This window comes from Mixia osmundae, assembly GCF_000708205.1.
Source record: "Mixia osmundae IAM 14324 unplaced genomic scaffold scaffold_2, whole genome shotgun sequence".
Classification (NCBI taxonomy): Eukaryota; Fungi; Basidiomycota; class Mixiomycetes; order Mixiales; family Mixiaceae; genus Mixia; species Mixia osmundae.
Genome location: NW_014575562.1, coordinates 273,556 through 297,579, shown reverse-complemented (window position 1 = coordinate 297,579; position 24,024 = coordinate 273,556). Strand labels below are relative to the sequence as shown.

The window sequence follows — 24,024 nt, the reverse complement described above, 5'->3', positions numbered from 1 at the left end:
GACATCGCAAAGCCATCAATTCTCTGAACCGCAGAGAGCGATTTGACAGTATGACGGCAGGACTCGCAAGACAGCTGCTACGAGCCTCGACAGGCTCTCTACGATCTCAGCATGCGGCACGACGTAGCTATGCCAGCGTGACCGAAAGCGCCGGTTCCGTCTGTTTCTCGCTCTCTGAGGATCAGCGAGCCTACCAAGGTACGCCATGATGCCTGGCATACGCCTGATCTGCCTGACGTGCGACGATGTATAGATCTAGCGAGAAAGTTCTCTGCTGAGCACATCATACCCGTCGCGGCAGAACTCGATCGCTCGATGGCTTATCCCTGGGAGATCATTCGCAAGGCACACGGAGCTGGTCTCCTCAACACGCATATTCCAGAAGCGTACGGCGGTCCAGGATTGAGTCTGATGGACTGTGCGCTCATCAGCGAGGAATTGGCGTTTGGTAAGCTACAGAGACGCGTTGATCGGGAAGACCGAGAGAGCTGACATGGCCGGTGTCAGCCTGTTCGGGAGTGCAGACCGCATGCGAAGCCCTAGGGTTGGCCGAAGCACCGTTGATTGTACGCTGCGCTCAGTGCCTCTGCGCCACATATCTGCTCACGCGATGCATTCGTTCTTGCAGGTTGCCGGCTCGCACGAGACCAAGCTCAAATATCGTACGCAAGACTGTCACTCGCTTCCGCTCACTGCTCATAGGCCTATTCAGTCGGTAGAATGACGGAAGAGCCCATTGTTGCAGCCTACTGTGTGGTTCGTGTGGTATCCCTCTCAATAAAAGACGCCGCTCAAAGAGCGCTACAGACCGAGCCAGGAGCAGGTAGTGACGTAGCCAACATCTCGACCAAGGCTGAAAAGCGAGGCGACAAATGGGTTCTGAACGGAACAAAGATGTGGATCACCAACGGCGGTCACGCGAATTGGTACTTTGTGCTCGCCAAGTCAGATCCGAATGCGAAACCACACAAGTCCATGACCGGCTTCGTCGTCGACGCATCCACGCCAGGCATCATCATCGGCAAGAAAGAGATCAACATGGGTCAGAGATGTTCAGACACGCGTATGATCACTTTTGAGGACGTCGAGGTACCTATGGAGAATGTATTGGGCAAAGAGGGCGAGGGTTTCAAAGTGGCCATGGCCGCCTTTGATATCACACGACCTCTTGTTGCTGCAGGAGCGACTGGACTCGCTCAGCGCGCGTTATGGGAAGCTGCGCGATACGCTCAGACGAGGAAGACAATGGGCAAGCCGATCATCAGTCATCAAGCTATCGCGTTTATGCTGGCCGAGATGACAATGTCCGTCGAGTCTGCTCGTGCGATGGTGTGGAAGGCATGCTGGATGAAGGACGTCGGCGAGCGTAACAGTCAGTCCCTCTGCTCTGCTTCTTCGACATCGGCTAATGCACTTTGCAGCCTACTATGCTTCGATTGCAAAGTGTATGGCATCTGCTGCCGCAGTCAGCAACGCCAACAATGCTGTCCAGATCTACGGTATGCCCTCGTCTCTTAGTTACTATTCAATAGGGCTGAGTGAGGACACATACAGGTGGTATGGGTTACAATACAGAGGCGCCTGTCGAGAAGCTCTTCAGGGACAGCAAGGTACATCGCACGCCTTCTTAGTCCTCACACCACTTACTCAACGTGGGACAGATCTACGAGCTCTACGAAGGCACAACGCAAATACAGAAGCTCATCATCTCCAAGCATCTCGAGAGCATGTATCCCGTCTAGACATTACCATCCATTGCATCACACACTTTCTCCTGAATGACCCCGACACTGGTGACGCGGTGACGTCTGCCTGTTGAAATTGCTCGCGTGGCCAATTCCGCCCACGCCCCTTGCGAGTGTGGCTCTCCCAAGTTTTCTTCCTCTCACAATAGCAAGAGACGACAATGGCACTGGCACGTAGCTTCACGATCAAGACGGGCAGCGTGACCTCACAGATACCCGCTGTTGGCCTCGGTAAGTCTGAGAGTCTAGCTTGGCAGCTCCCAATTGCCACTCGACCATCTTTTCTGGGGTAGGCTGACACTGTCAAGCACAGGTACATGGCAATCTGAGCCTGGCGAGGTGAAGCGAGCAGTAGCTCATGCGATCAAGACGGGCTACCGTCACATTGACGGCGCACCGATCTACGGCAACGAGAAAGAAGTAGGCCAAGGGATCAAGGAGGGTCTCCAAGCAGCCGGCATCAAGCGTGATGATCTGTTCATCACGAGCAAGCTATGGAACTCGCACCACCAGCCCGAGTACGTCGAGAAGGGTCTCGATCAGACACTGCAAGACTTGCAACTCGACTATCTCAACTTGTTCCTGTGTCATTGGCCTGTTGCCTACAACAAGCAAGAGGGCAAGATCAAGAGCACACCCAAGAATGCAAAGGGCGAGCTGGATATTGACCACGAGCTCACAAAGGACTTTGAGCCTACTTGGCGTGCCATGGAAAAGCTCGTCGAGTCTGGCAAAGTCCGTCATATCGGTGTCTCCAACTTCAATATCCGTCGCTGCAAGGAACTTCTCGGCTACGCAAAGATCAAGCCCGTCATCAACCAGGTCGAGCTGTCGATCATCAACCCGCAACCAGACTTGCTAGCCTGGTCAAAGCAGAACAACATCTTGCTCGAGGCTTACTCGCCTTTCGGCAGTGCGGGCGCTCCTCTGCTATCGAACAAGGTCGTCACCGAGATTGCAAAGAAGAACAATACCGATACAGGCGTCGTCCTCATCTCGCATGCCATCCAGCGTGGTCTTGTCGTGCTGCCCAAGTCAGTCACGCCCAAGCGCATCGAGCATAACTTCAAGGGTACGTGCTCCAAAGTACGCTACTTTTGACGTGCTCACATTCTGAGCAGACATTGACCTCTCAAAGGAAGATTTCCAAGCACTCGAACAGGAGGTGCAGTCCATCATCGAGCGCGGCGAAGCAAAGCGAGCTGTAGACTTTTCGAGCTTGGCTGGCTTCGATATCTTTGAAGACAAATCGTCCGAGAACTCTGACAAGGCTCAAGCTCATCTCTGATCGAGCCCCATTGAAAGATGTGCAGAGTGCGTATGTGAGACGGGAAAGCACAGACAGAAAAGTGACGAGTAGACACGCCGTTGTAGAGCATACAATGAAGAAGACCGTACAAGTCCTGCGCCCGTGAGAGGTGTTTCCTTGCGATTGCTGGAGATCATCATAGACCCTGTCCAGGTTTTGCACGATCAGTCGTGCTCCGTTCAGTGACACACAACGGACCATGTTCGTAAACATCGGGATCATGCTTTGCGCTACTGTGAAGCTGAAAACGAGCTTGGGCCCAACGACGAGGACCTGCAAGTATGTCAATACGCTGCGGCAGAAGCGATAAAAGGGCGGTGTACCTTTGGCACAAAGCCCTTGAAAAAGGCGCTGAAGCCTTCGTTCTTGATCAGATCTTTGATGATGACGACACCACCCGTGCCTGTCTTGAAGTCCTGGTTCTGAATGCGCGTCTTGATCAAGTCGATAGGTTGGGAGATACCGATGGATGCGACTGATCCCGCAATGGAAGCGATGAAGTTTTGCGTCCAAGTCGCTTTGCTGTAATCTGTGATGCCCATGAAATCTTTCGTAGCTGCAGAGGCGCCAAAAAGCTGTCACGGAATTCTGACATCTCAGCACACGGTGATGTGAGAAGCCAGGTCCACTGACCGCAAAGCTGCCCGGCGCATTCCGCGCTGCTGTCCAGCCTGCGCCCTTGTAGAGTCCCAAGCCCTCATCTGCGATCAATTTGAACAACCCCCTTCCTTGCAAAACTTCTGGATTCGTTCTGCCCAGGTTTGTGAGCCCGATGCATCGAGATGTGTGCAAGAGGGAGTGTCAACTGACTGTCTGATGATCTTTAGTCGATCGAGCGGCAAGAGCCATATCTCTCCTATCCCGATGATACTACCAGCAGTAGCCTGCATCATTGCCTTTCCGTTCTTCTCGCCGAATATCCCCACAAATGAGCCTCGATAGTTCGCGTTGAGGTAGTCGTTCACGTAGGGTTGTCCGGCATACTTGTAGATCCTCTGGGTGATCTTGTAGCCTGCTGCGTAGCCGATACCAGGGAAGAGCGAGAGGAATTTTCGGCCTGCACTCGCACTGGCGAATTCTCTAAAGACGACCTTGTTGAAACCTTGATCTTTCACAGACGTCTTGTTGGACATCAATCTCTGTTCCGCTCTTCATTTTGAGCTTTGGCGGCGCATACTGAGATGCTGAATGACCTTTGCTACCGTGTCAACGCTGCAATGCAATGGATGAGCACTCGACAAGTCAAGATGGCAGAGTCATACTTGCCTGTGAAACACCGTCAACTCGGCAATGCCTGCCATTCGGATAGGCTCAGTGTCTGTCTGTTGCAAGAGACTGCCACGAGATGCGAGCAGGCGTGCTCGCTAGCACGCATCTCGCTCGGTGGCCGAAAAGAGAGCTCACCTGCAGTGGCAGAGCCCAGTGTGCGCGCCAAGCCGCTGTCCTTCTTGCTTGCCCCGCTAGCAGCTGGCATGGGTGACATCCTGTCTGCAGTGCGATCGAGCGGGCGATGGGCTCAGATCTGGCAGAGCGGTGCCTCCTGAGTCGGTTCAGCTGCGTCGAGCTGCCTCTGGCAAAAATCCAATTGATCGCGCTTTTCTTCGCCTTCCTTGCGCAACGTCAACGTCCACGTCTTTCCTCTACTCTACACCTCTTGCAGCTCAAGCGAAGAATAGTCTTGTTAGATAGTCTGCGAACATGTCAGCAGCGCTGCTTGATCGCATGCCTACGGAGCTTCTCCTCACAGTCATCGTGCATCTCGGTCGTCGGGGCCACATCGCGTTCAATCAAGCCTCGAGGCGAGCACGCGAAGTCAGCCGAGATCTGCTCTTCAAGGTATGATCCAGATGCCGACACGACGTTTCATTGGCAAGGGCTAGCCGCATAGTCAGGAGAGCGTTGGCTCGAGCTTCTCAACATCGCCAGAGACAAAGGGGGAGCTTTTGCCATGGATCATGTCCAGCACATGTGATAGGGACCATCGCGCAGCTTTGCGAAGACGCCGAGACGATGGATGTTGAGGGAGGGTACGGAATGCAGGAGGCGGAGGCCAAGACTTTCCGTGTGCCAGCTGCATTTCCGAGCTTGACCATCTTCGAAGGCCTCAACGGTCTCACGCTGGACAACATGTCATTCCAAATGAATCGCCAAGATCAATGGGAACGATGATCACTGTGCATGGCTCAGAGCCCGCATCATATCCTTGCGTATCTCGGGCTATAGCGCCTACGAGCCTCATTATCCTGAGACTGATGACTAGAGCTTCAGCTAAATAACAAACGCTGCCGAGATCGTCTCAGCCTGTGCAGGACTCAAGGAGCTATACGTCAACGAATTTGACGGTGAGGACAAGCAATTTGCTGACTGGCATGTCGAATCTCTCACAATCGTCATTGCTCAATTGACCTCGCTATCGGAGTCTACGCTGTGCCCGTATTCGGTCACAAGTATGCTTCGATTCGACTTGATGACGACTATATGGCGAGAACCGTGTCAAGGCATTTTGAGAACGCTCAATCTACAGTACGCCATACTGCAAAACGATCTAGCATCTATGCTACAGATTCACAAGGACGCCCTCGAGATGCTTCGCATTGCCGCTGTCACCTCAGCAAAATAAACAGCCGAGATCATCTTGCCTTTATTACATTGTCTGCGTATTTATGAAAACGGCGCTGGCACCTTGGATCGACTGGCTGACTGCGCTCAGGCTCGTCGCTTTAGCAGTAGACTACAACGATAGAGCCTCAGACTGTACTTTGGCCATCATTCAGGCCCTCGAAGCCGGCCATTTGCCACTCCTGGGCCGGGTAGTCCTCCCCGCTACCTTCAAGCCACTTTACAGGGATCAGCGCGAACTGGCTGTAGAGCTCAGCAAACACACCATCGAAACGTTTGTCTCTCCATCCAGATACGGCGACGACGTCACAGGCTTGCCCTTGTCCAGCCCGACGTGTGAGAAATATCGTCTGCTTCTGGTACAGCACAGGTGATGTTTCATGCCAAACACCGTCGACGTTAGCGAATCTTTTGTGGCTTACAATCATGCATCACGTGGAATGCGCGCCACAATGTGATACAATGGGGTGTCCAGATGCTGCTGAGCATGCATGAGCGTAAGGCAGGAATCTGGGACGGATTCGATCAAGTGATCGGTTGTAAAAATCAATTGACGGCCTCTTCTCCGCATAATTTCCGGCAACGCAGAGCCGGAGCCTTTTCTCATCTACGGACCAGCTCGAGATGGCAGCCATAGCTAGCGAGTATCAACGCTACGATGGCACTTTGCCAATACCGCTTCCGGCGCTGCCAAAGAGCCACTTCAACCAGCAGTCTATCGTATGCCGAGCTACTTGCCCCAATGTGCTTTGCTGATGCGCTGTACCGCTTACAGGAGGTACCTGGGACCAAGCAGCCCGGGCAAACAGGTAAGCCCATACTGATCACTCATAGCTAAGCTTATGCTTCGCTTCAGCCCATTATCGGAACGCAATTTGGCCAAATCTCGTGACAGTCGACTCGCATCCCAGCTTTCCAAAGACGTCTTACGAAGTCTTCAATCGAGGTCTTGCGCGTGGGCCGGAGCGCAAATGCCTGGGTCATCGACCGTGGAACTACACGACAAACGACTTTGAGAACTTTCTCGAGTGGCAGAACTTTGGTCAGGTGGATCGACGCAGAACCGACATCGGATCTGCTCTTCGTCAGCTGGCCATCGAGGGAAAGCTTGGGTTGCCTGCCGGGCAGTTAGACGGCTTCACTTGCGCCGTTTGGGCTGTCAATCGACCCGAATGGCAGCTCGCCTCTCTCGCCACGGCTGCGTACGGAATGCGATATACTTCACTTTATGACACGCTCGGCCCGACTGTAGTCTCCTACTGTATCACGCACTCGGAAGCCGCCGTCGTCTTTGCCGATCCTGCCCACATTCCTGCCTTGCTCAAGATGGCTGACCAATGCCCATGCATGAAGGTTATTGTCTCGCTTGACAAGTAAGCTACATCTGCCAGCATTGACGTTCAAGCTGATGCGCGTGCAGCTTCGATGCTATAGATCTCAAAAAAGGCGGACCGGGAGCTGGCGCGCTGAAGAAGAGCGAAGTGCTTAAGCAATGGGGCGCGAGCAAAGGCGTCCTGATCTACGATCTGGCTGCTTTTGAGACTCTCGGCCGAACGCACCCTCACCCGCATACACCGCCCAAATCGGACGACATTGCCTCGTTCTGCTACACCTCGGGCACGACTGGTATGCCAAAAGCTGCCGTGTTGAGCCATCGCAACCTTGCGACTGCAGTCATCTCTAACCTACACGGCAGCGATCTGGATCCCGATAATGCTGACGAGCTCTTCATTTCATACCTACCCCTATCTCACATCTACGAGCGCTTCGTCGAGGAGATCGCCTTCTTCTTGGCAATCCCCATTGCCTACGCATGTGGCGACATCCTGCGATTGCTCGAAGACTTTCAGATCAGCCAGCCCACATGGATCGTGTCTGTTCCGCGCGTGCTCAATCGTATCTACTTGGCCGTCAAAGCCTCGACGGTCGATGCGCCCGGTCTGAAGGGCAAGCTCTGTCGCCGCGCCATCAATACGAAGCTGCACAACTTCGATACCACAGGCGAGGTCACTCACCCTCTCTACGATCGACTCGTACTGCGCAAGGTCAGAGCAGTACTCGGCGGGCGGGTGAGACAGATTGGCACAGGCTCCGCTCCCATCGCGCCAGATGTGCTTAAATTCATCAGCGTTGCCTTTTCTGCAGAAGTCACAGAAGGGTGAGTCTGTCTTTGTTCGCCAGCGTACTGCTACTTACTTCCATCGGATAGCTTTGGCGCGACGGAAAATACAGGATCAGCAAGCAAGATGATCGTGGGTGATCGAACAGGCTATGGCTCCGGTGAGCTCTCTTGCCAATCGGTCATGCTTTGCTCATCACATACGTGCAGTCGGCGTCATACAGCCTTGTCTAGAGTATAAGCTCATCGACATCCCAGAGATGAACTACACCTCTGATGATAAGCCTCAACCTAGAGGAGAGCTTTGCATTCGGGGTGACGAGATCATCACACATTACTACAAGGACGAGATCAAATCAAAGGAGACTGTTGACGAAGACAGATGGCTGCATACTGGCGACGTTGCAGAGATTGACAAATACGGTCGCATCAAGATCATCGATCGAAAGAAGGCGATACTGAAGCTCTCGCAAGGTGCGACTTTTCGTCCTGTGCATTTTGGTATGACTGATGCTCGTTCAGGCGAGTATGTTTCACCCGAGAAGGTCGAGGGAATCTACGCGCTTTCGCCACTGACACTCCAAGTCTACATCCACGGCGACAGCTTGCGCGACCACCTCATCGCTTTCCTCGTACCCGATCCCGTCAACTTCCCTCAGTTCCTCAAGCGCGTCGCCGGTTGCGACATGTCAATCGAGGCAGCATCGAAAGATACTCGAATCGTTGACGCTACACTGAAGGCACTCAACGAAGTCGCCAAGCAGCAGAAGCTACGAGGATTCGAAATCGCTAAGCAGCTCGCCATTGTGCCCGAAGCCTTCACTGCCGAGAATGATCTGCTCACGGCAACGAGCAAGCTCAAGCGGTTAGTGATGTGTTCGGATTCGCGCAAAAAGTGCTCATATTCTGTTCACAGTAACGTCGCTCGCCAGCGCTTCGGTCCCACCGCTGCTGAGCTCTACAATAAGTACGAGCGTCCCGCCAAACTCTAGTCCATTCACGAAAGATTCGTCTGTGCGCATGGGCTGCATCGTTTGCATTGCGTTGTACAAAAGGATGCAAAACAGCCTGCGGTTGCAATTGTTCTCACAGAGGGATGCGATTAGTCTGATTTGCAAAGAGTTGCTTTTGATATGTCGCCACTTCCGCAGCAGTTCTCTTCGTCCGACCGGCAGAGGCAAACGTTACTTCTTCGTCGCCTAGCAAAGCAGGCTTGTAAGTCGTCGAAGGGTCGATCAGGGTATCCGTGGGCAGAGCGGGCGACATGTGCAGATCTGTCAAACCGTCATCGCCCACAAAGGTCCTGCTGAGGTATATTCGTTTCATTGCATCTTCGTATGCGCGATGTTCGGCCATCTTGATCGAGTTACCGAATGCTTCGCCTAGCTTGTGTTCGCCCGTGTAGACGCCAATGACAAAGACGGGCGAAATGCTCATCCGACCAGTCTCTTTCAGTATTCTGCCGCAGAACCTCAACATTGTGCCATGCGATGATCAGAAAGGATTCTTACCTGGTCAGTGGTCTTTCGCGTCCGTACTTTCGCATGGTTGCCACGAGCGCTTGTCGCGGGTCCGGAAACTTGAGCAGGGAAGCGAGATCGGCTTTGCGACTGAAGAAGTGCGATTGCACAAATGCCCTTGTGCGTTCGAAGCCCTGCATATGCCATCAGCAGGAGCAGTCGAGCAGTACGAGTACGCATACGTGTTCCTGAAAGACGGCGCCGACGATAGCTTTGGCAGCATTGGCCAGTGCCTCCTCAAACAGTACGGCAGATTCTTCGCTCTCGCTCCGGATCCAGCGCAGCAAGCCCGTGCCTGCACGCGAACCTTCGCCAACTCCTCGACGGGAGGATCCCCTGCTGCCCGTGCCCCCGTTCTCCTTGTAACCTTGACGCGCGGGCAGACCGTACGATGCAGTGCCGGGTGCGATGCCCCAAGAAAGAGCAATGTCGGCGCATGTTCGTGGACCGACCATGAGTGTCAGAGCTGCTTTCGTCGCGCTGTCACATTGCATGAATACACGAACAACGAGCGAGATCGCGCTTAGCTTACAGCGTTGGCAGGTGAGGATGCATGACGGACAGATGCTCGGCCGTGAAGAGCCCGAGCAGGCTATTGCCGAGCGTTGCGAGCTCGGCATTGTCACTCCTGGACGGATCGCAGTAGTTGCTGTATGCTTTCGTGCTCTGAGATCGAAGGGGCAGCAAGGGCTCGACTTGAGCCACTCTTGCCCAAAAGCTAGGATCGATGCAGCATTGCTCGAGCAAGGCCAGATGAGCAGCGTTGCTCGCATTCAATTCCAATCCTCCGATTCTCGCCGCCAGAGCTGACAGGGCACTGGTAGGGGGAGGAACTTGGAGAGCAAAGAGGAGAGCGAGCTGGTCTTGATCGAGCTTTCTGCCGACTGGCTCCAAGGTCCGGGGCGTGTACAAGTGCTTGAGATGATCCATCGCTCTCGCTTGAGCTTTCCTCAGTGCATTCCTCGTCCTCGCATGGCCTATCGTGTTGGGTGACCGGGTCGTCTGACCGAGAGGTTCGATGTCCTCTCTATTAGCTCGTCTGGCTGCATCGATCGTCGGACCAGCAGTCGTGCTCAGCTCTCTCGCCTTGCCGCTCGCCTTGAGCGATCTGCTGCCCTGGGCGCAGATGCAGGCGCTCCTCTGAGCCATGCAGATCAGCTGCCAAAGTGTGTTCGACCTTGCAGCAAAAGTCAAAATAATTTCGAATCTCTCACAGGCTCACGCGCCAGAGCTGGCCATGCGCGACAGGCGGCTTCTGGTGCTACAACAGTGCCGTACAGATTTGCAGTAGAGCCGAGTGGTTGCGATGATCAGGAGTGTGCGTCTTCAGCCGGCGCACGTCCAGGAGTGCGCGTCAGCCACCGGTCATGACATCTCGTCAGGCGAGGCAAGACCAAGATCCCGACGAGCTTGCCGCTCCTTTGCTTTCTTGTTGATGTCTAGCTGTGGATCTCGGAAGACCCCATGACAGCTGAGACGAACGCTAGAGCATCAACGTCATGGACTACACAAGGCGCGATTGTCGACTGACCGTATACAGACGTAAAAGAGCGTCAGACCTCTGTCCTTGCCTATGCTCTGATCTTGATAGTAGACGGCTCTGTGCATCTTGTGAGAACATTTACGCCTAAGATGCAGGTCGCCTTACTCTTCAGAAGGACACGTCGGGTTTGGGCATTTGATCGTTTGCTTGGGCTGTCGTCGTTTTGCATCCATCAGCAGGCTCTGCAAGGTCAGGTGCAGGGCACCGCACCAGAGTGGGATCATTCTGAAGGTCCTCTGTCTGTCCTGCGGTCTGCCTGCGAACCAGACGGGGCATCAGAGACCTCCTGGATCACTGGAGCGAGGCTGGACTGACTTGCTTAGCAATGACAGGTCGTGGTGGTAGACGCAAGGATTGCGTGACTGTTGTTCGTGCTGGCAGTTCTTGCACCGGTACAAGAGATCCTGCCGTTGCGCATCTGCCTGTACGCACGAGCTCTTGCTCAGCAGGCGATCTGAGGAGCCTACGGCGAGCTTGCCCGTGGAAAGAGGAGGTTGTTGCTGTTCGTCCGTTGCCCGCATGAGTCTGTGCAGCAGCTCAGAAAACGAGGCTAGCACGAACCAGTTGCGACAGAACAGTAGCTGAGGACTCGCCATCGTCTCGCAGTCTTGCAGTGCCAGTCGACGTCGAGCGACAAGTCGAATTTCGCGATTGTCCAACATCCAAGCCGGCTCAAAGGGACGATCAGGGCTCCATGCTCGGTCTCAAAGCGACCTTCAATGCGATTGACAACAGTGGCGCAATCATCTGCGAAGTCGGTGCGCTAGCTCGCTGCCTCTCGTCGTAAGACAGGCTGACAGAGCATGCAGTCAACGTTTTGAAGCACAAGTCAAACCATGGCTTTGCACGAGTCGGTACGCTCGTCGCCTCCATCTGCTAGCGTTCTGCTCTGACACGTATGGCAGGCGACGAGGTCGTCTGCGTGGTCAAGAAAGCCAGGCCGATCCCAGCAGCGCTCACGACGACGCAAGCTGCGAATAAGGTCAGGCGAGGTGATGTCAGGCGAGCGGTCATCGTGAGGACTCGCAAAGAAGCCAAGCGGAGCGATGGATCAGTCCTCAGATTCGATGACAATGCCGGCGTGCTCATCAACAACCGCAAAGAGTTGCTAGGGACGAGAATCACGGGCGTTGTAGCTGCCGAGCTCAAGCACAAGGGCTGGGCGAGAATCGTCGCGCTGGCAGAGAAGATCGTGTGATCTCGTTTGCGCATGCAGATTGTGTTGTACAACAGCAGGCTTCTCGTATCATCTGCGATAGACATACATACCTACGAGTGCGATGAGAAGAGCGAGGCATGCGCTAATCGGCTTGATGGGTACGAACGCGAGATCGATATTGCTGGGCCTCTCGATAGCTTGAAGCTGATTCGCTTCGATCTCGAGACCGCATTGCGTGCTGCAAAAGAGTGCGATATGCAGATGTTGCTTCTGCGTGCAGTTCAGCTGAGTCTAGCTGGACGATCTGACGTTACTCACTTGAGTGTCATAAGTCGCCTCGAATGCTAACGGCGTTCCTCGAACATCGATGGCTCGGATTGACAGCTTTCCGTTCTGATACAGCCGATGGGGACAGTATATGCTGGCGTGCAGGGTAGAATCGTTGGACCTTGCAAAGAGCAGAACGAGCGTGCGACTGTAAATGTCGTACTCTGATCGGATTTGCTGTCGATTGCTGCTGACCAGAGCAGGTCGCTAGATGTCTGTCAGCACCACCAAGCAAGACGAAAGGCAGAGCTCACTTTGAAGGCGAGCAGAGCGCGCGCGCCTTGGTCAATAGCGTCCCTCTGCGTGCGCAGTTGTTCTTCAGACAGCGAATAGATCGAAAAGTCTTCGGCATTCCATGCATCGCCATGTTCATTCGTATTGAGCGGGTTGTAATTCCAGAGCACACAATGCAGCGCACTGGCTTCCATAGCGCTCATGAGCGCGTCGAGCTGCCGGACTTGCGAACGCCAATTGCCCGTCTTGAACGCTTGCTTACTGTTCTGGTCCATGGGTATGCCGCATTCGCCGATGAGCACAGGAGCGCCCCTGACCGCTCTGGCAGCATTGTTTGCTATTCTCTTCATCTGTCGGGCGTAGTTGGCTTTGGCTCCCCTTGCACCGAAGAAGATTGAAGTGAAGACGTTGCCACCTCGCGATAGCGATTGTACGTCGACAGTAAAATTGCCATGGGCCTTGCCGAAGAGCGAATGGAGATCGTACCAGTGTGGGGCGTAGACGAGGTTCTTCGGCCGTTCCGCCTGTGGCCAAGTGGGACTGAATTCGTTGGGTATACCGGCGGCAAAACATAGCCAGCCAGACTGTATCTTTTGCATACGTACTGAAAAGCGACGCAGAAAAGGCCACCAGCATTGACTGTACCATTCGATGACTTTGTGCGTTTGCGGGTCCCGCTCAAAATAGTCCTTGCGAAGACATACTGGCTGTTGGGTGCCCGTGTTCCATTCCCAGACGCCGTGCTGACGCCAGATACACTCACTCGACCACGCGCGCTTGCCCTTTGGATCGACATGAGCATAGTGAGATAATGCAGTGGGCTCCGGAAAGGATGCCTCATAAAAGGGCACATCCTGAGCATAACCTTCGCCCAGTGCCCACGTCTGTAGTGGCGTGGGAAAGAGGTGATATGCGAGATCAGTCATGTGGTTCCAGCTGAACGGATCGTGGAGTGAGATATAGCCTCGGTGGGGTTCATTCATGGGCTGAAGCCAGGCAAGTCAGTCTCCGACGAAAGTGTTATCCTCGGTATCGTACCTCAAAGCCGATGACGGACGAGCATGCGCTCAGACGGTGCAGCAATTGAGCGAAGGCCTCGATGAGCGATACTTGCAGGAATGTGCCAATGCCGACGGTACTCCGACCGGCAAAGAGCTGCTCGCCGTTGGCATGCTCGCTCGTATTGACCAATAGCTTGGGCGCTAGCTGATCGCCAGCCCAGAAAAGCGTCGCACAAGTCGCGGGCGCCAAGCGCTGATAACCTGCAGGCCAGACGTTCGAGGGGGGTTGCCCGGGCGCAAGGTGTGCAGAATTGTGCAAGTGGTGCGCGAGGGTAGCAGTGAGCTGACGGGTATCGAAGCCGCATAGCTCGAGAGTCCATCCCGGTGCGCCGGAGCCGCCGGTCAATCTAGACCAGACATCCTGATGGGCGTCGACGAGACAGTAGATGCCATAGCGAGGAAAGAGCGCGACGAGCTCGACGAGGTAATCGATGTACTCTCGGTCGTATATACCCCTTTCGTCGCAAGCGTCAGCAAGAGTTCGTCACATCTTCGCGAGTGAGCTTACGGCCCCTGATGTTCCAATGCCTCCCATGTGACGACAAGTCTGATGAGATTGAAGCCCCAATGCTGCAAACGTGCCAGATGCTCGTGCGCTTCGCTGAGAGGACACGGTCTGCCGACGAAGGAGACGTTCTATCGCTTGACGCTATCAGCTTCATTCGCTGACGTGCGGACAGAGCAGACCCTGTGATCAAACACGGCCTCGAGGTCGCGTGAGTGACTTGGCAGGTCTGGTCTTGATGGCAGTTTGGAATGACCGCTGAACGACACGCCTCGCAAGTGTACGTATTCGCCGGACTCGTCGACGATGTGTCCATCGCATATGCTAAGCTTCGGCAACATGGTAGCTCTGTGCCGAGCTGACAGAGGAGGCATGGCGCCTCTTTCTACTGATTCCATGCTTGGCGTAGCTCTGGAGTGCCAGCGGCCTCGTATGCCTCAAGTGATGAGGCTGATGCAAGCTGAAGGGACATGCTAGCTGTGCGTGGCCCAGGCCACAGTCGCTGAAGCGCTGGCGGGATCGTGCGGTCTCGCTCGCCCGTCGCCAAATCGAGGTCCACAGATTGGCGCTCGGCGTGTCTGACGATCGTCTGACCGTCTACCCAATCACTTCGAGCCCACGGATCAGATGTCCAGCCGATGACAGCGAAAATCGATGCAGCTCGTCGGATGTAGTCCGTTGCGCAGAGTTTGGTGCTCAAGCCCCCCGCCTGTGGTATTCAGGCATTCGCAGACGGGCCCAGCTTTCCCGGTTCAGTCCGCCGTCTTGGAGGTCGCGAGCCTCAGAAGCCTCAACTCAGGTAACACTCTGCCGTGTTAAGCAATGTGCCGAACGAAGTACATAGGCCTGCCAAAATCATCGACAAGCCCGATTTGACGGGTCATTGTGAATCGCGTGCTGGGGACGCTCTTAACGCTATCGCTGCTCGGCAACTCGAGTAGCCATCGGGACGTCATTGCATTGTGATCAGACTGTTCTCTGTGTTCTCTGATGGTGCGAGGGAGCGAGCAGTAAAGTCTCGTTTGACGCCATAGCATACAGAATACAAGAGCGTACAACAAATGCTGTTGACTGATGACAACAATGCAACTTTTCACTTCGCCAACATTGAACCGTCGAGTGAGCATGCTCAATGCCCGTGACCAAAGATTGACTGGAGAATGACGGGAGCGAGCATGCCTACGCTCATGTAGCCGAGCCGTTCCAGCTTTTCGATTTCCTGTACGCCACCTTCGCCCTCTTGCTCGGCATCTTGCATGACATGCGTCGCCACAAAGAGAAACGTCCCTCCACTGAAGAGCAGAGCAATGCCGGTCCACCACTGTAGACCTTGCGAATCTGTCGCCAACAGCGCAAGAAGGGTATAGGTGAGTATTGCGCCTAGTGGCGCTGCAGCTGCAAAGCCCGACAGGGCTCTTCTGATGTTGGGCTTGCTCAAGCCGTCGCTGAGCAAGACAGAGACGAGACCAAAGGCTGCTGGTGCTTTGTGCACCATGATGGCCACGAAGATGATGATGTCCAGGCTTGTCTCGGCATGCTCGCCTGCTTGCTTGCCTGCCGCGGTCGCACTTGCGCTCGCGCCTAGCGAGATGCCATCTGCCACCGAGTGCACGATCAGACCGATGGTCGTACTGAGCGATCGAGCAGTGTTATCGCCATGTATGTGACTCAATGATCCATCTCTCGCATGGCCCAAGTTCTGTATCCGTGCAGGCCGCGCGGTCGCCTTGAGCCCGTTCGCGAGCAAAGGATGGCGTGAGGTGTTCGCTTCTTCTGTCAGCTGCTCCTCGTCACTTGCATCTTCTACGTTGATCCGAGTGGGCGAATTGAGCGTGGCATATTCGGCCGACTTGCGAAAGTTTGATCGTGACGTGGTCCGATGTAATGGCAGTTCTTGGACAGCCTTGCGGTGAGGTGCTACGGGCACTGGATGGCTGTGTGAGGTCAGTTGCTCGATGAAGAGCCTGGCGGATGTCATGAGCCACATCGCTCCAGTAAACATGCCAGACTGACATGACCATGAATCCGGCAAGCATGGATATCCCGATATATCTCCCTTGGTCCATAGCCCCGTGCTCGTGATCTCCGTGTACTATATCGCTGTGATCATGCATAGACTCTGTACCGTTGGCGAGCGCTTCTATGCCTTCGGGTATGATCACCGTCAGCGCTGCCCCGACGAGCAAGCCAACACCAAAGATTGACAGAGCTCTTAGCCGGCGCGGCGAGAGCTGAAAGGCTAGCGGTATGGAGCCTATCCCGAGCGTGCCGATGAGCATGCTCATCGACAAGATGAGCAGCCTGACGAAGCTCATATTGACCTGCCTCTGTAGTATGCGCCCAAATGACAAATGACAAGGGTCGCGACATCCCCCCACATGGGGATCTGCAGGCCGCGGGGCCAGCCGGAAATCGGCAAAGGCGATAGGCTCAGCAAAATTTCTATCTCGTCCCAGAGCCGAAAACCCAGGAGTCAGAGGAGAGAAGGCAAAGGATCGATCGTCTGCCTAACTGGCTCAGCACGTTCACGAGTGTCTCAGTGACTCGATCATCAGCGCGAGCGGCACCTATCAAGCGTCACCTGACGATCGGGGCTTGCTAGACTTTGCCTCGACTCTTGCTCGCTTGCCTCTCGATCGAGAAAACCTTTTGTTGCCATTCGAAAGCTTTTACAGTAGTAACACCAGCTGTCTGCTGCCTTGACGACGTCAGCTTCGTCTCCGATGGTCCTCCCGGCTCAACCGAGCGCAGTGGCAGGCCCATCTGGGCTAGCCGAAGGTGTCCTTAGGGACGAGACCTCGTGGGGAGGCGCTCTCCCTGCAGAGCAAGGTCTCTACAACCCCGAGAATGAGAAGGATTCGTGTGGTGTCGGCTTCGTGTGCCACATCAAAGGGTATGCATCTCTTTCGTGCCTGACTCGACCACAGCTGATTGTGCCATACTCGCAGGGAGCCATCCCACAAGATCGTCTCTGATGCTCGATCGTTGCTTTGCAACATGACCCATCGTGGTGCGGTCGGCGCAGATGCACGCGATGGCGATGGCGCAGGGTCAGTTCTCCCGACTTGTGGCGCGATATGCCAGACTTTACTGACTTGCCACTCCAGTGTCATGGTCGGCATCCCCGATGCATTCTTTCGCAGAGAGTTTGAGCGCGATTTTGACGTCACTCTGCCAGAGATCGGCCGATACGCTGTCGGTAATGTTTTCTTCAAGCCTCGATCTGCCGATACGCTTGCAGAACACAAGGCAACGTTCGAGTCCATCGCAGAATCGCTCAATCTGCGCATACTGGGCTGGCGGGAGGTTCCTCGGGACAACTCGATCCTCGGTCCCGCAGCGCTCAGCCGAGAGCCGTTGATTTTGCAGCCAATGGTCGTTCTCACGACGAGCTATGGCCACGGCAATAAGCCAGAAGAGGGTGCATCTTTCGATGCCAAGTACTTTTCGAGACAGCTCTACGTCTTGCGAAAGCACGCGACGCATACCATTACCCTCGCCAACTGGTTCTACGTTTGCTCACTTTCAAACACGAACATCGTCTATAAGGGCCAGCTCAGCCCGCCTCAGGTATGCTCACTCCCTCGGTCTCAGCGGAGACAGTGCTGATCTCTCCAATAGGTTTACAACTACTACCACGATCTCAATCACGTCCTGTTCAAGTCTCACTTCTGCCTCGTCCATTCGCGTTTCTCGACCAACACGTTCCCCTCGTGGGATCGTGCTCAGCCTATGCGATGGGCAGCACATAATGGCGAGATCAACACTGTTCGAGGCAACAAGAACTGGATGCGCGCCAGAGAAGGCAACTTGCAGTCTGTAAACTTCGCAGACGAGCTCGACCTGTTATACCCCATCATAGAGCTCGGAGGCTCAGATTCAGCTGCATTCGACAATGTGCTCGAGCTCCTCACTGTCAACGGTGTCGTCACGTTGCCAGAAGCAGTCATGATGCTCGTGCCTGAGGCATGGCAGAACAAGTCATCGATGGACCCTGCCAAGGTCGCTTTCTACCAATGGGCAGCGTGCCTGATGGAGCCTTGGGATGGCCCCGCTCTGTTTGCCTTTGCTGATGGAAGATACTGTGGCGCCAATCTCGATCGTAATGGTCTCCGTCCGTGCCGATGGGTCACCACGACAGATGACATCATGATCTGTGCTTCCGAAGTAGGCACGATTTATATTGAGCCAGAAAAGATCACTCGCAAGGGTCGTCTTCAGCCTGGCAAGATGCTCCTTGTCGATACCGTCGAGGGCCGCATTGTCGACGACAAGGAGCTTAAGCAGGCTACTAGCTCTCGCAAGCCATTTGCCGAATGGGTTCACTCTCAGCTCATTCGCTTGCCTCACCTCATCGAGCGTGAGCGCGCAAACGGTGCTAGCCTTGGCATTGTCCTCGACGAGCTGTCGATCTCGCAAGACCCTAAGCTACTCGCTTTCGGCTATACCTTTGAGCAGCTCGATCTGCTCATGCGTCCCATGATCGTAGACGGAAAGGAGTCACTCGGCTCGATGGGCAACGATGGTCCTCTTGCGTGCATGGCCACTGCGCCGCGATTGATCTACGATTACTTCCGTCAGCTCTTTGCGCAAGTTACGAACCCGCCTATCGACCCCATTCGCGAGAATATCGTCATGTCGCTCGAATGCTACGTGGGTGCAGAGGGCAATATGCTCGAGATGCGCGCAGAGCAATGCCATCGGCTCATGCTGCCTTCGCCTGTGCTTTCTGTCGAAGAGACGAATGCGCTGAAGAGGCTGCACGAAGTCCATTCAGACTGGCCCGCTCGCACCGTCGATATCACCTTTCCCAAGTCGCAGGGACCCGCTGGCTTCCAAGGCGCGCTCAACCGCGTCAATGCTGAAGCCAGTCAGGCTATTCATGATGGTGTGCGCGTTTTGGTCCTGTCTGATCGCAATATTGGACCTGATCGTGTCGCCTTGTCGGCGCTCATGGCATGCGGTGGCGTTCACCATCATCTCGTGCGCAACAAGCAGCGATCGAAGATCGCTCTCATCATCGAGACCGGCGAAGCCCGCGAGGTGCATCACATTTGCGTTCTCGTTGGTTATGGCGCAGACGGCGTGTGCCCATACCTCATCATGGAGGCAATGCTAAAGCTACAGCGCGAGGGCTTGCTCAAAGTCAATATGTCGAATGATCAGATCATCGAGAATTATCGCCACGCGACGGACAATGGTATCCTCAAGGTCATGTCAAAGATGGGTATTTCGACGCTGCAGTCCTACAAGGGCGCTCAGATCTTCGAGATCCTCGGTCTTGACGAAAAAGTCGTCGAGAAGTGCTTCACTGGCACCGCGAGCCGCGTGCAAGGCGCAACCTTTGAGCTGCTCGCCATGGATGCTTTCGAGTATCACGAACGCGCTTGGCCTTCTCGCGATATCGTGCGCATCGCTGGCCTGCCAGAATCCGGCGAATACCACTGGCGAGACGGTGGCGAGGCTCATATCAACGATCCCGTCGGTATTGCTATGCTTCAAGACGCTGTTCGCGACAAGAACAAGATGTCTTACGAGAAGTATTCAAAGAACGCGCATCAGCAAGTCAAGGCAGTCACGCTCCGTGGCCTGCTCGACTTTGACTACACCGATGCCGAAGCCATTCCCATCGAGCAAGTCGAGCCATGGCACGAGATTGTCCGTCGCTTTGCCACGGGTGCCATGTCATACGGCTCGATCTCAATGGAAGCCCACTCTGCCATCGCTGTCGCAGCCAATCGCGTCGGCGCCAAGAGCAACACGGGTGAAGGCGGTGAAGATGCAGAGCGATCGCAAGTGTTGCCCAATGGCGATACAATGCGCAGCGCCATCAAGCAAGTGGCTTCTGGTCGCTTCGGTGTCACGAGTCACTACTTGACCGATGCCGATGAGCTGCAAATCAAGATGGCTCAGGGCGCCAAGCCAGGTGAAGGCGGTGAGCTGCCAGGTCACAAGGTCTCGCAGTCGATCGCGAAGACTCGCCACTCCACACCAGGCGTTGGTCTCATTTCACCTCCTCCGTACGTTTCACTGTACTTTCTTTGAGATGCACAGCTAATCCGTCCCTGCAGTCATCACGATATCTACAGTATCGAAGACCTGAAGCAGCTGATCTACGATCTCAAGTGCGCCAACCCTCGCGCTCGTGTATCTGTCAAGCTTGTCTCGGAAGTCGGTGTCGGCATTGTTGCTTCCGGTGTTGCAAAGGCAAAGGCAGATCACATCTTGATCTCTGGTCACGACGGCGGTACGGGCGCATCGCGCTGGACGGGCATCAAGTATGCAGGCCTGCCATGGGAGCTCGGTCTTGCAGAGACGCATCAAACGCTTGTTCTCAACGATCTACGAGGCCGTGTGACCGTACAGACCGATGGCCAGATCCGTACTGGCCGCGATGTCGCTATTGCTTGCCTGCTCGGCGCAGAGGAGTGGGGTTTCGCCACGTAGGTGCTCTGCTGTCATCTTCTCTTCGCAGCTGATCATACTTTATAGGACGCCGCTTATTGCCATGGGTTGCATCATGATGCGCAAATGCCATCTTAACACGTGCCCAGTCGGTATTGCCACGCAAGATCCGGTTCTGCGCGCCAAGTTCACTGGTCAGCCAGAGCATGTCATCAACTTTTTCTACTTCGTCGCCGAGGAGCTCAGAGAGATCATGGCCAAGCTCGGCTTCCGCACGATCAACGAGATGGTCGGTCGCTCCGACAAGTTGCGCGTCGATGATACGCTCCGCAACCCCAAGACCAAGAACCTCGACTTGTCGGCTATCTTGAAGCCTGCATGGCGACTACGTCCGGGGGTCGCTACCTACAAGACACGCCAGCAGGATCACAAGCTCTACGTTCGTCTCGACAACAAATTCATTGACGAGTCAGAGCCTGCACTCACCAAGGGCTTGCCCGTTCGCATCGAGTGTGACGTCGTCAACACCGACCGCGCGCTTGGCACGACATTGTCGAATCGTGTTTCCAAGCGATACGGCGAAGAGGGACTGCCAAAGGACACCATCCATGTCAATATGCGAGGTTCGGCTGGTCAATCTCTCGGTGCCTTCCTCGCACCAGGCATCACGCTCGAGCTTGAAGGCGATGCCAATGACTATGTAGGCAAAGGACTGTCGGGCGGTCGCATCATCGTATACCCTCCAAAAGCCTCGCCTTTCAAGGCGGAGGAGAACATCATCGTCGGCAACGTTTGTCTGTACGGCGCTACGACCGGTCAAGCGTTCTTCCGAGGTGTCGCTGCCGAGCGATTTGCCGTACGCAATTCAGGCGCTGTCGCCGTCGTCGAAGGCGTCGGAGACCACGGTTGCGAGTACATGACGGGCGGACGTGTCGTCATTCTGGGTCAGACTGGCCGCAACTTTGCTGCCGGCATGAGCGGAGGCATTGCCTACGTCTACGACAAGAACAAGGATTTCCGTGCCAAGGTCAACATGGAGATGGTCGAGCTCACGACGGTCAACGATCCTCACGAGATTGCGTCCTTGCGCGACATGATCCAAGATCACAAGCACTGGACGGGTTCGAAGTTGGCCGAGCGCATTCTTACCAACTTCAACCATATACTGCCTCGCTTCGTGCGTGTCATGCCTCTCGACTACAAGGCGGTACTCGAAGCAGACGCAGCAAAGGCGATGGCCGAGAAGCGTGCCAAGATGCACGGCTTTGACGCCAAGACCGACGGCGTCAACCCGGCAGAGGACAAAGCTAAGCGCAATGTTACTGGCCAGCAGGAGATCCCAGCTGCTAAGCCAGGTCACCCCGAGCCAACGCTCGTCGATCTCGAAGACTCGATGACCGATGGCGAAAAGGCTGGCAAGCAAGTCGCCAAGCTCGATAAGCTTCGTGGCTTCATGAAGTATAAGCGTCAGAACGAGGCTTATCGCTCGCCGCGATCGCGCACGCAAGATTGGTCAGAGTTGTCGACACGCCTGACAAAGGATGGCCTCAAGCTACAGAGTGCTCGGTGCATGAACTGTGGCGTGCCCTTCTGTCAGTCCGACTACGGCTGTCCGATCAGCAATCTCATTCCACTCTGGAACGAGCTTGTCTTCCGCGACCAATGGCGCGAAGCGCTCGACAAGTTACTCGCGACCAACAACTTCCCGGAGTTCACTGGTCGTGTCTGCCCTGCGCCCTGCGAAGGCGCTTGCGTGTTGGGTATCAACGAGGCGCCTGTCGGCATTAAGTCGATCGAGTGCGCAATCATCGATCACGGCTTTGAGATGGGCTGGGTTGTCCCTCGCCCGCCTCAGCACCGTGTAGGCAAGAAGGTCTCAATCATCGGCTCGGGACCTGCGGGTCTTGCTTGTGCCGATCAGCTCAACCGCGCTGGCTACTCAGTCACTGTATACGATCGCAATGACCGCCATGGTGGTCTGCTTGTCTACGGTATCCCCAACATGAAGCTGTCGAAGCAGATCGTCCAGCGTCGTATCACACTCATGGAGGATGAAGGCATTGAGTTCATCGCCAATGCGCACATTGGTGTCAACACAGACATTGAGGACATCCGTCGAAACTCTGACGCGGTCGTCAGTGCGATCGGCTCGACTTGGCCCCGCGATCTCGCCATCGCCAACCGCAACTTGGACGGCATCCACTTTGCAATGGACTTCTTGACAAAGAACACCAAATCACTGCTTGATTCGAACCTTGACGATGGCCGTGCAATTTCGGCAAAGGGCAAGAACGTCGTCGTCATTGGTGGTGGTGATACAGGCAATGACTGTCTTGCCACCTCTGTTCGTCATGGCGCGCTCTCGGTGACCAACTTTGAGCTGCTGCCTCAGCCACCCGCTTCGCGCGCCAACGATAACCCTTGGCCGACATTCCCTCGTGTCTTCAAGGTTGACTACGGTCACACTGAAGTTGCTTCGCACTTTGGCAAAGACCCTCGAGAATACTCCATCATGACAAAGTCGTTCGTCTCGGACGGCAATGGCAAGCTCAAGGGCATCAACACTGTTCGGTATGTTACTCATGTCTTCCCCGTGATTCTGTGCTGATGCTGTGCATGACAGTGTTGAATGGACAAAGGATGCTTCTGGCAACTGGAAGATGTCCGAGAAGCCTGGCAGCGAGCAGTTCTTCCCTTGCGAGCTCTGCTTGCTCGCTCTCGGCTTCGTCTCGCCAGAAACATCTATACCCAAGGCCCTCGGTCTCGAGGTCGACGGACGAGGCAATGTAAAGACACCACACGGAAAGTACAGCACCAACGTACCCGGCGTGTTTGCGTCAGGTGACTGCCGTCGCGGCCAAGTACGTCCACAGCTCATCCGTATCATCATTCTTGCTGACTCGTGATTGCAGTCTCTGATCGTCTGGGCGATCATGGAAGGTCGACAGGCAGCTGCAGAGGTCGACAACTACCTAATGGGTAATTCAGGCCTGCCTATTGCAGGATCGATACCCGGTCGACAATATCGTATCAACCATCTTAGCCAGCAGCAACAGGCGATTGCTGCTTAGACGGTTGATGCGCAACGAAGAATGAAGAAACTGCTCCTTTACGCTTTAGAAGGTCTGCAATTGAATGGGCTTGTCACATGTATACGAATGCATCATGTCTCTCTCGATCTGCTTCGCTTCAGCGTGTGACGATCGGCAATGCGCAAATTCGCGTTTGCTGCTTCTCGTGCTTGCCCCTCACATCTCATGCCGACCAATTTCGAAGCTCTCGATCACGCTAGACTGCTTCAGCTTTTATTCGAGCTCGGCACCACAACAGAGCTTGTTCGAGCAGATCGTATTCCGCCGTCGACGGGCTTTTGAGCGTCAAAACGGAAGATGAAAGGGTGAGACGCAGCCCTGACGAGGGCGAAGCAAGCGATGCTGAATCATCACACGATGTCGATGTACATCAACAGCCGGACAGT

At 54.9% G+C, this 24,024-nt stretch overlaps 11 protein-coding genes across 11 annotated transcripts; 5 read left to right on the top strand and 6 right to left on the bottom strand.

Annotated features, from left to right (window-relative positions):
* Positions 1-50: 50 nt before the first annotated feature.
* Positions 51-1,742, top strand: L969DRAFT_45001 (uncharacterized protein; the record flags this gene model as incomplete). The annotated part of the gene is made up of 9 exons (XM_014714411.1): positions 51-198; positions 254-448; positions 508-566; positions 629-662; positions 713-756; positions 808-1,372; positions 1,422-1,499; positions 1,555-1,610; positions 1,662-1,742. 9 exons carry the CDS (start codon positions 51-53, stop codon positions 1,740-1,742), a joined length of 1,260 nt encoding a protein of 419 aa, XP_014569897.1.
* A 315-nt stretch (positions 1,743-2,057) lies between these two features.
* Positions 2,058-3,018, top strand: L969DRAFT_614624 (uncharacterized protein; the record flags this gene model as incomplete). Its single annotated transcript, XM_014714410.1, has 1 exon — positions 2,058-3,018. A coding segment is annotated over one exon (789 nt), but the record flags the coding sequence as incomplete, so codon positions are not given.
* On the bottom strand, positions 2,878-4,537 carry L969DRAFT_92502 (uncharacterized protein; the record flags this gene model as incomplete). The annotated part of the gene is made up of 7 exons (XM_014714409.1): positions 2,878-3,327; positions 3,378-3,629; positions 3,688-3,805; positions 3,865-4,193; positions 4,248-4,266; positions 4,321-4,348; positions 4,459-4,537. The coding sequence occupies 7 exons, from the start codon at positions 4,535-4,537 to the stop codon at positions 2,878-2,880; spliced, it is 1,275 nt and encodes a 424-aa protein (XP_014569895.1).
* Positions 4,538-5,698: 1,161 nt separating this feature from the next.
* L969DRAFT_70707 (uncharacterized protein) lies at positions 5,699-6,120 on the bottom strand (the record flags this gene model as incomplete). The annotated part of the gene is made up of 2 exons (XM_014714408.1): positions 5,813-6,120; positions 5,699-5,754 (listed from the first exon to the last, which is right to left on the bottom strand). The coding sequence occupies exons 1-2, from the start codon at positions 6,099-6,101 to the stop codon at positions 5,699-5,701; spliced, it is 345 nt and encodes a 114-aa protein (XP_014569894.1). The 5' UTR covers positions 6,102-6,120.
* Positions 6,121-6,188: 68 nt separating this feature from the next.
* Positions 6,189-8,877, top strand: L969DRAFT_85040 (uncharacterized protein). The gene is made up of 8 exons (XM_014714407.1): positions 6,189-6,393; positions 6,449-6,482; positions 6,530-7,046; positions 7,094-7,831; positions 7,883-7,953; positions 8,003-8,266; positions 8,315-8,657; positions 8,709-8,877. Exons 1-8 carry the CDS (start codon positions 6,298-6,300, stop codon positions 8,782-8,784), a joined length of 2,139 nt encoding a protein of 712 aa, XP_014569893.1. The 5' UTR covers positions 6,189-6,297; the 3' UTR covers positions 8,785-8,877.
* On the bottom strand, positions 8,802-10,501 carry L969DRAFT_101491 (uncharacterized protein). Its single transcript, XM_014714406.1, has 4 exons — positions 9,845-10,501; positions 9,495-9,792; positions 9,304-9,446; positions 8,802-9,251 (listed from the first exon to the last, which is right to left on the bottom strand). Exons 1-4 carry the CDS (start codon positions 10,459-10,461, stop codon positions 8,879-8,881), a joined length of 1,431 nt encoding a protein of 476 aa, XP_014569892.1. The 5' UTR covers positions 10,462-10,501; the 3' UTR covers positions 8,802-8,878.
* A 41-nt stretch (positions 10,502-10,542) lies between these two features.
* On the bottom strand, positions 10,543-11,502 carry L969DRAFT_85037 (uncharacterized protein). The gene is made up of 7 exons (XM_014714405.1): positions 11,417-11,502; positions 11,334-11,355; positions 11,171-11,277; positions 11,066-11,111; positions 10,961-11,007; positions 10,844-10,912; positions 10,543-10,783 (listed from the first exon to the last, which is right to left on the bottom strand). The coding sequence occupies exons 1-7, from the start codon at positions 11,449-11,451 to the stop codon at positions 10,678-10,680; spliced, it is 432 nt and encodes a 143-aa protein (XP_014569891.1). The 5' UTR covers positions 11,452-11,502; the 3' UTR covers positions 10,543-10,677.
* A 47-nt stretch (positions 11,503-11,549) lies between these two features.
* L969DRAFT_21930 (uncharacterized protein) lies at positions 11,550-12,196 on the top strand (the record flags this gene model as incomplete). The annotated part of the gene is made up of 3 exons (XM_014714259.1): positions 11,550-11,613; positions 11,665-11,709; positions 11,761-12,196. 3 exons carry the CDS (start codon positions 11,550-11,552, stop codon positions 12,051-12,053), a joined length of 402 nt encoding a protein of 133 aa, XP_014569745.1. The 3' UTR covers positions 12,054-12,196.
* On the bottom strand, positions 12,102-14,482 carry L969DRAFT_15285 (glycoside hydrolase family 5 protein; the record flags this gene model as incomplete). The annotated part of the gene is made up of 6 exons (XM_014714200.1): positions 12,102-12,284; positions 12,333-12,548; positions 12,596-13,561; positions 13,614-14,091; positions 14,145-14,272; positions 14,324-14,482. The coding sequence occupies 6 exons, from the start codon at positions 14,480-14,482 to the stop codon at positions 12,102-12,104; spliced, it is 2,130 nt and encodes a 709-aa protein (XP_014569686.1).
* A 604-nt stretch (positions 14,483-15,086) lies between these two features.
* L969DRAFT_85035 (uncharacterized protein) lies at positions 15,087-16,484 on the bottom strand. Its single transcript, XM_014714404.1, has 2 exons — positions 16,155-16,484; positions 15,087-16,105 (listed from the first exon to the last, which is right to left on the bottom strand). Exons 1-2 carry the CDS (start codon positions 16,454-16,456, stop codon positions 15,271-15,273), a joined length of 1,137 nt encoding a protein of 378 aa, XP_014569890.1. The 5' UTR covers positions 16,457-16,484; the 3' UTR covers positions 15,087-15,270.
* Positions 16,485-16,568: 84 nt separating this feature from the next.
* On the top strand, positions 16,569-23,687 carry L969DRAFT_21927 (uncharacterized protein). Its single transcript, XM_014714258.1, has 8 exons — positions 16,569-17,034; positions 17,090-17,191; positions 17,249-17,711; positions 17,763-20,161; positions 20,213-20,584; positions 20,634-23,117; positions 23,170-23,407; positions 23,459-23,687. Exons 1-8 carry the CDS (start codon positions 16,865-16,867, stop codon positions 23,615-23,617), a joined length of 6,387 nt encoding a protein of 2,128 aa, XP_014569744.1. The 5' UTR covers positions 16,569-16,864; the 3' UTR covers positions 23,618-23,687.
* The last annotated feature ends 337 nt before the right edge of the window (positions 23,688-24,024 follow it).

What these genes read in the sequence shown, in the direction of transcription:
- L969DRAFT_21927 (XM_014714258.1), top strand. Translation starts at nt 16,865, where the DNA reads ATGGTCCTCCCGGCTCAACCGAGCGCAGTGGCAGGCCCATCTGGGCTA. An exon ending in TTCGTGTGCCACATCAAAGG is followed by an intron (nt 17,035 to 17,089) that starts GTATGCATCTCT and finishes CCATACTCGCAG; the next exon opens with GGAGCCATCCCACAAGATCG. An exon ending in GGTCTCATTTCACCTCCTCC is followed by an intron (nt 20,162 to 20,212) that starts GTACGTTTCACT and finishes CCGTCCCTGCAG; the next exon opens with TCATCACGATATCTACAGTA.
- L969DRAFT_85035 (XM_014714404.1), bottom strand. Translation starts at nt 16,456, where the DNA reads ATGAGCTTCGTCAGGCTGCTCATCTTGTCGATGAGCATGCTCATCGGC. An exon ending in CTTGCCGGATTCATGGTCAT is followed by an intron (nt 16,106 to 16,154) that starts GTCAGTCTGGCA and finishes GACATCCGCCAG; the next exon opens with GCTCTTCATCGAGCAACTGA.
- L969DRAFT_101491 (XM_014714406.1), bottom strand. Translation starts at nt 10,461, where the DNA reads ATGGCTCAGAGGAGCGCCTGCATCTGCGCCCAGGGCAGCAGATCGCTC. An exon ending in GCGCCGTCTTTCAGGAACAC is followed by an intron (nt 9,447 to 9,494) that starts GTATGCGTACTC and finishes TGGCATATGCAG; the next exon opens with GGCTTCGAACGCACAAGGGC. An exon ending in CGCGAAAGACCACTGACCAG is followed by an intron (nt 9,252 to 9,303) that starts GTAAGAATCCTT and finishes GTTCTGCGGCAG; the next exon opens with AATACTGAAAGAGACTGGTC.
- L969DRAFT_85037 (XM_014714405.1), bottom strand. Translation starts at nt 11,451, where the DNA reads ATGGCGAGTCCTCAGCTACTGTTCTGTCGCAACTG. An exon ending in ACAACCTCCTCTTTCCACGG is followed by an intron (nt 11,278 to 11,333) that starts GCAAGCTCGCCG and finishes TCGTGCGTACAG; the next exon opens with GCAGATGCGCAACGGCAGGA. An exon ending in GACCTGTCATTGCTAAGCAA is followed by an intron (nt 11,112 to 11,170) that starts GTCAGTCCAGCC and finishes TCTGGTTCGCAG; the next exon opens with GCAGACCGCAGGACAGACAG.
- L969DRAFT_85040 (XM_014714407.1), top strand. Translation starts at nt 6,298, where the DNA reads ATGGCAGCCATAGCTAGCGAGTATCAACGCTACGATGGCACTTTGCCA. An exon ending in ACTTCAACCAGCAGTCTATC is followed by an intron (nt 6,394 to 6,448) that starts GTATGCCGAGCT and finishes TACCGCTTACAG; the next exon opens with GAGGTACCTGGGACCAAGCA. An exon ending in CAAGCAGCCCGGGCAAACAG is followed by an intron (nt 6,483 to 6,529) that starts GTAAGCCCATAC and finishes GCTTCGCTTCAG; the next exon opens with CCCATTATCGGAACGCAATT.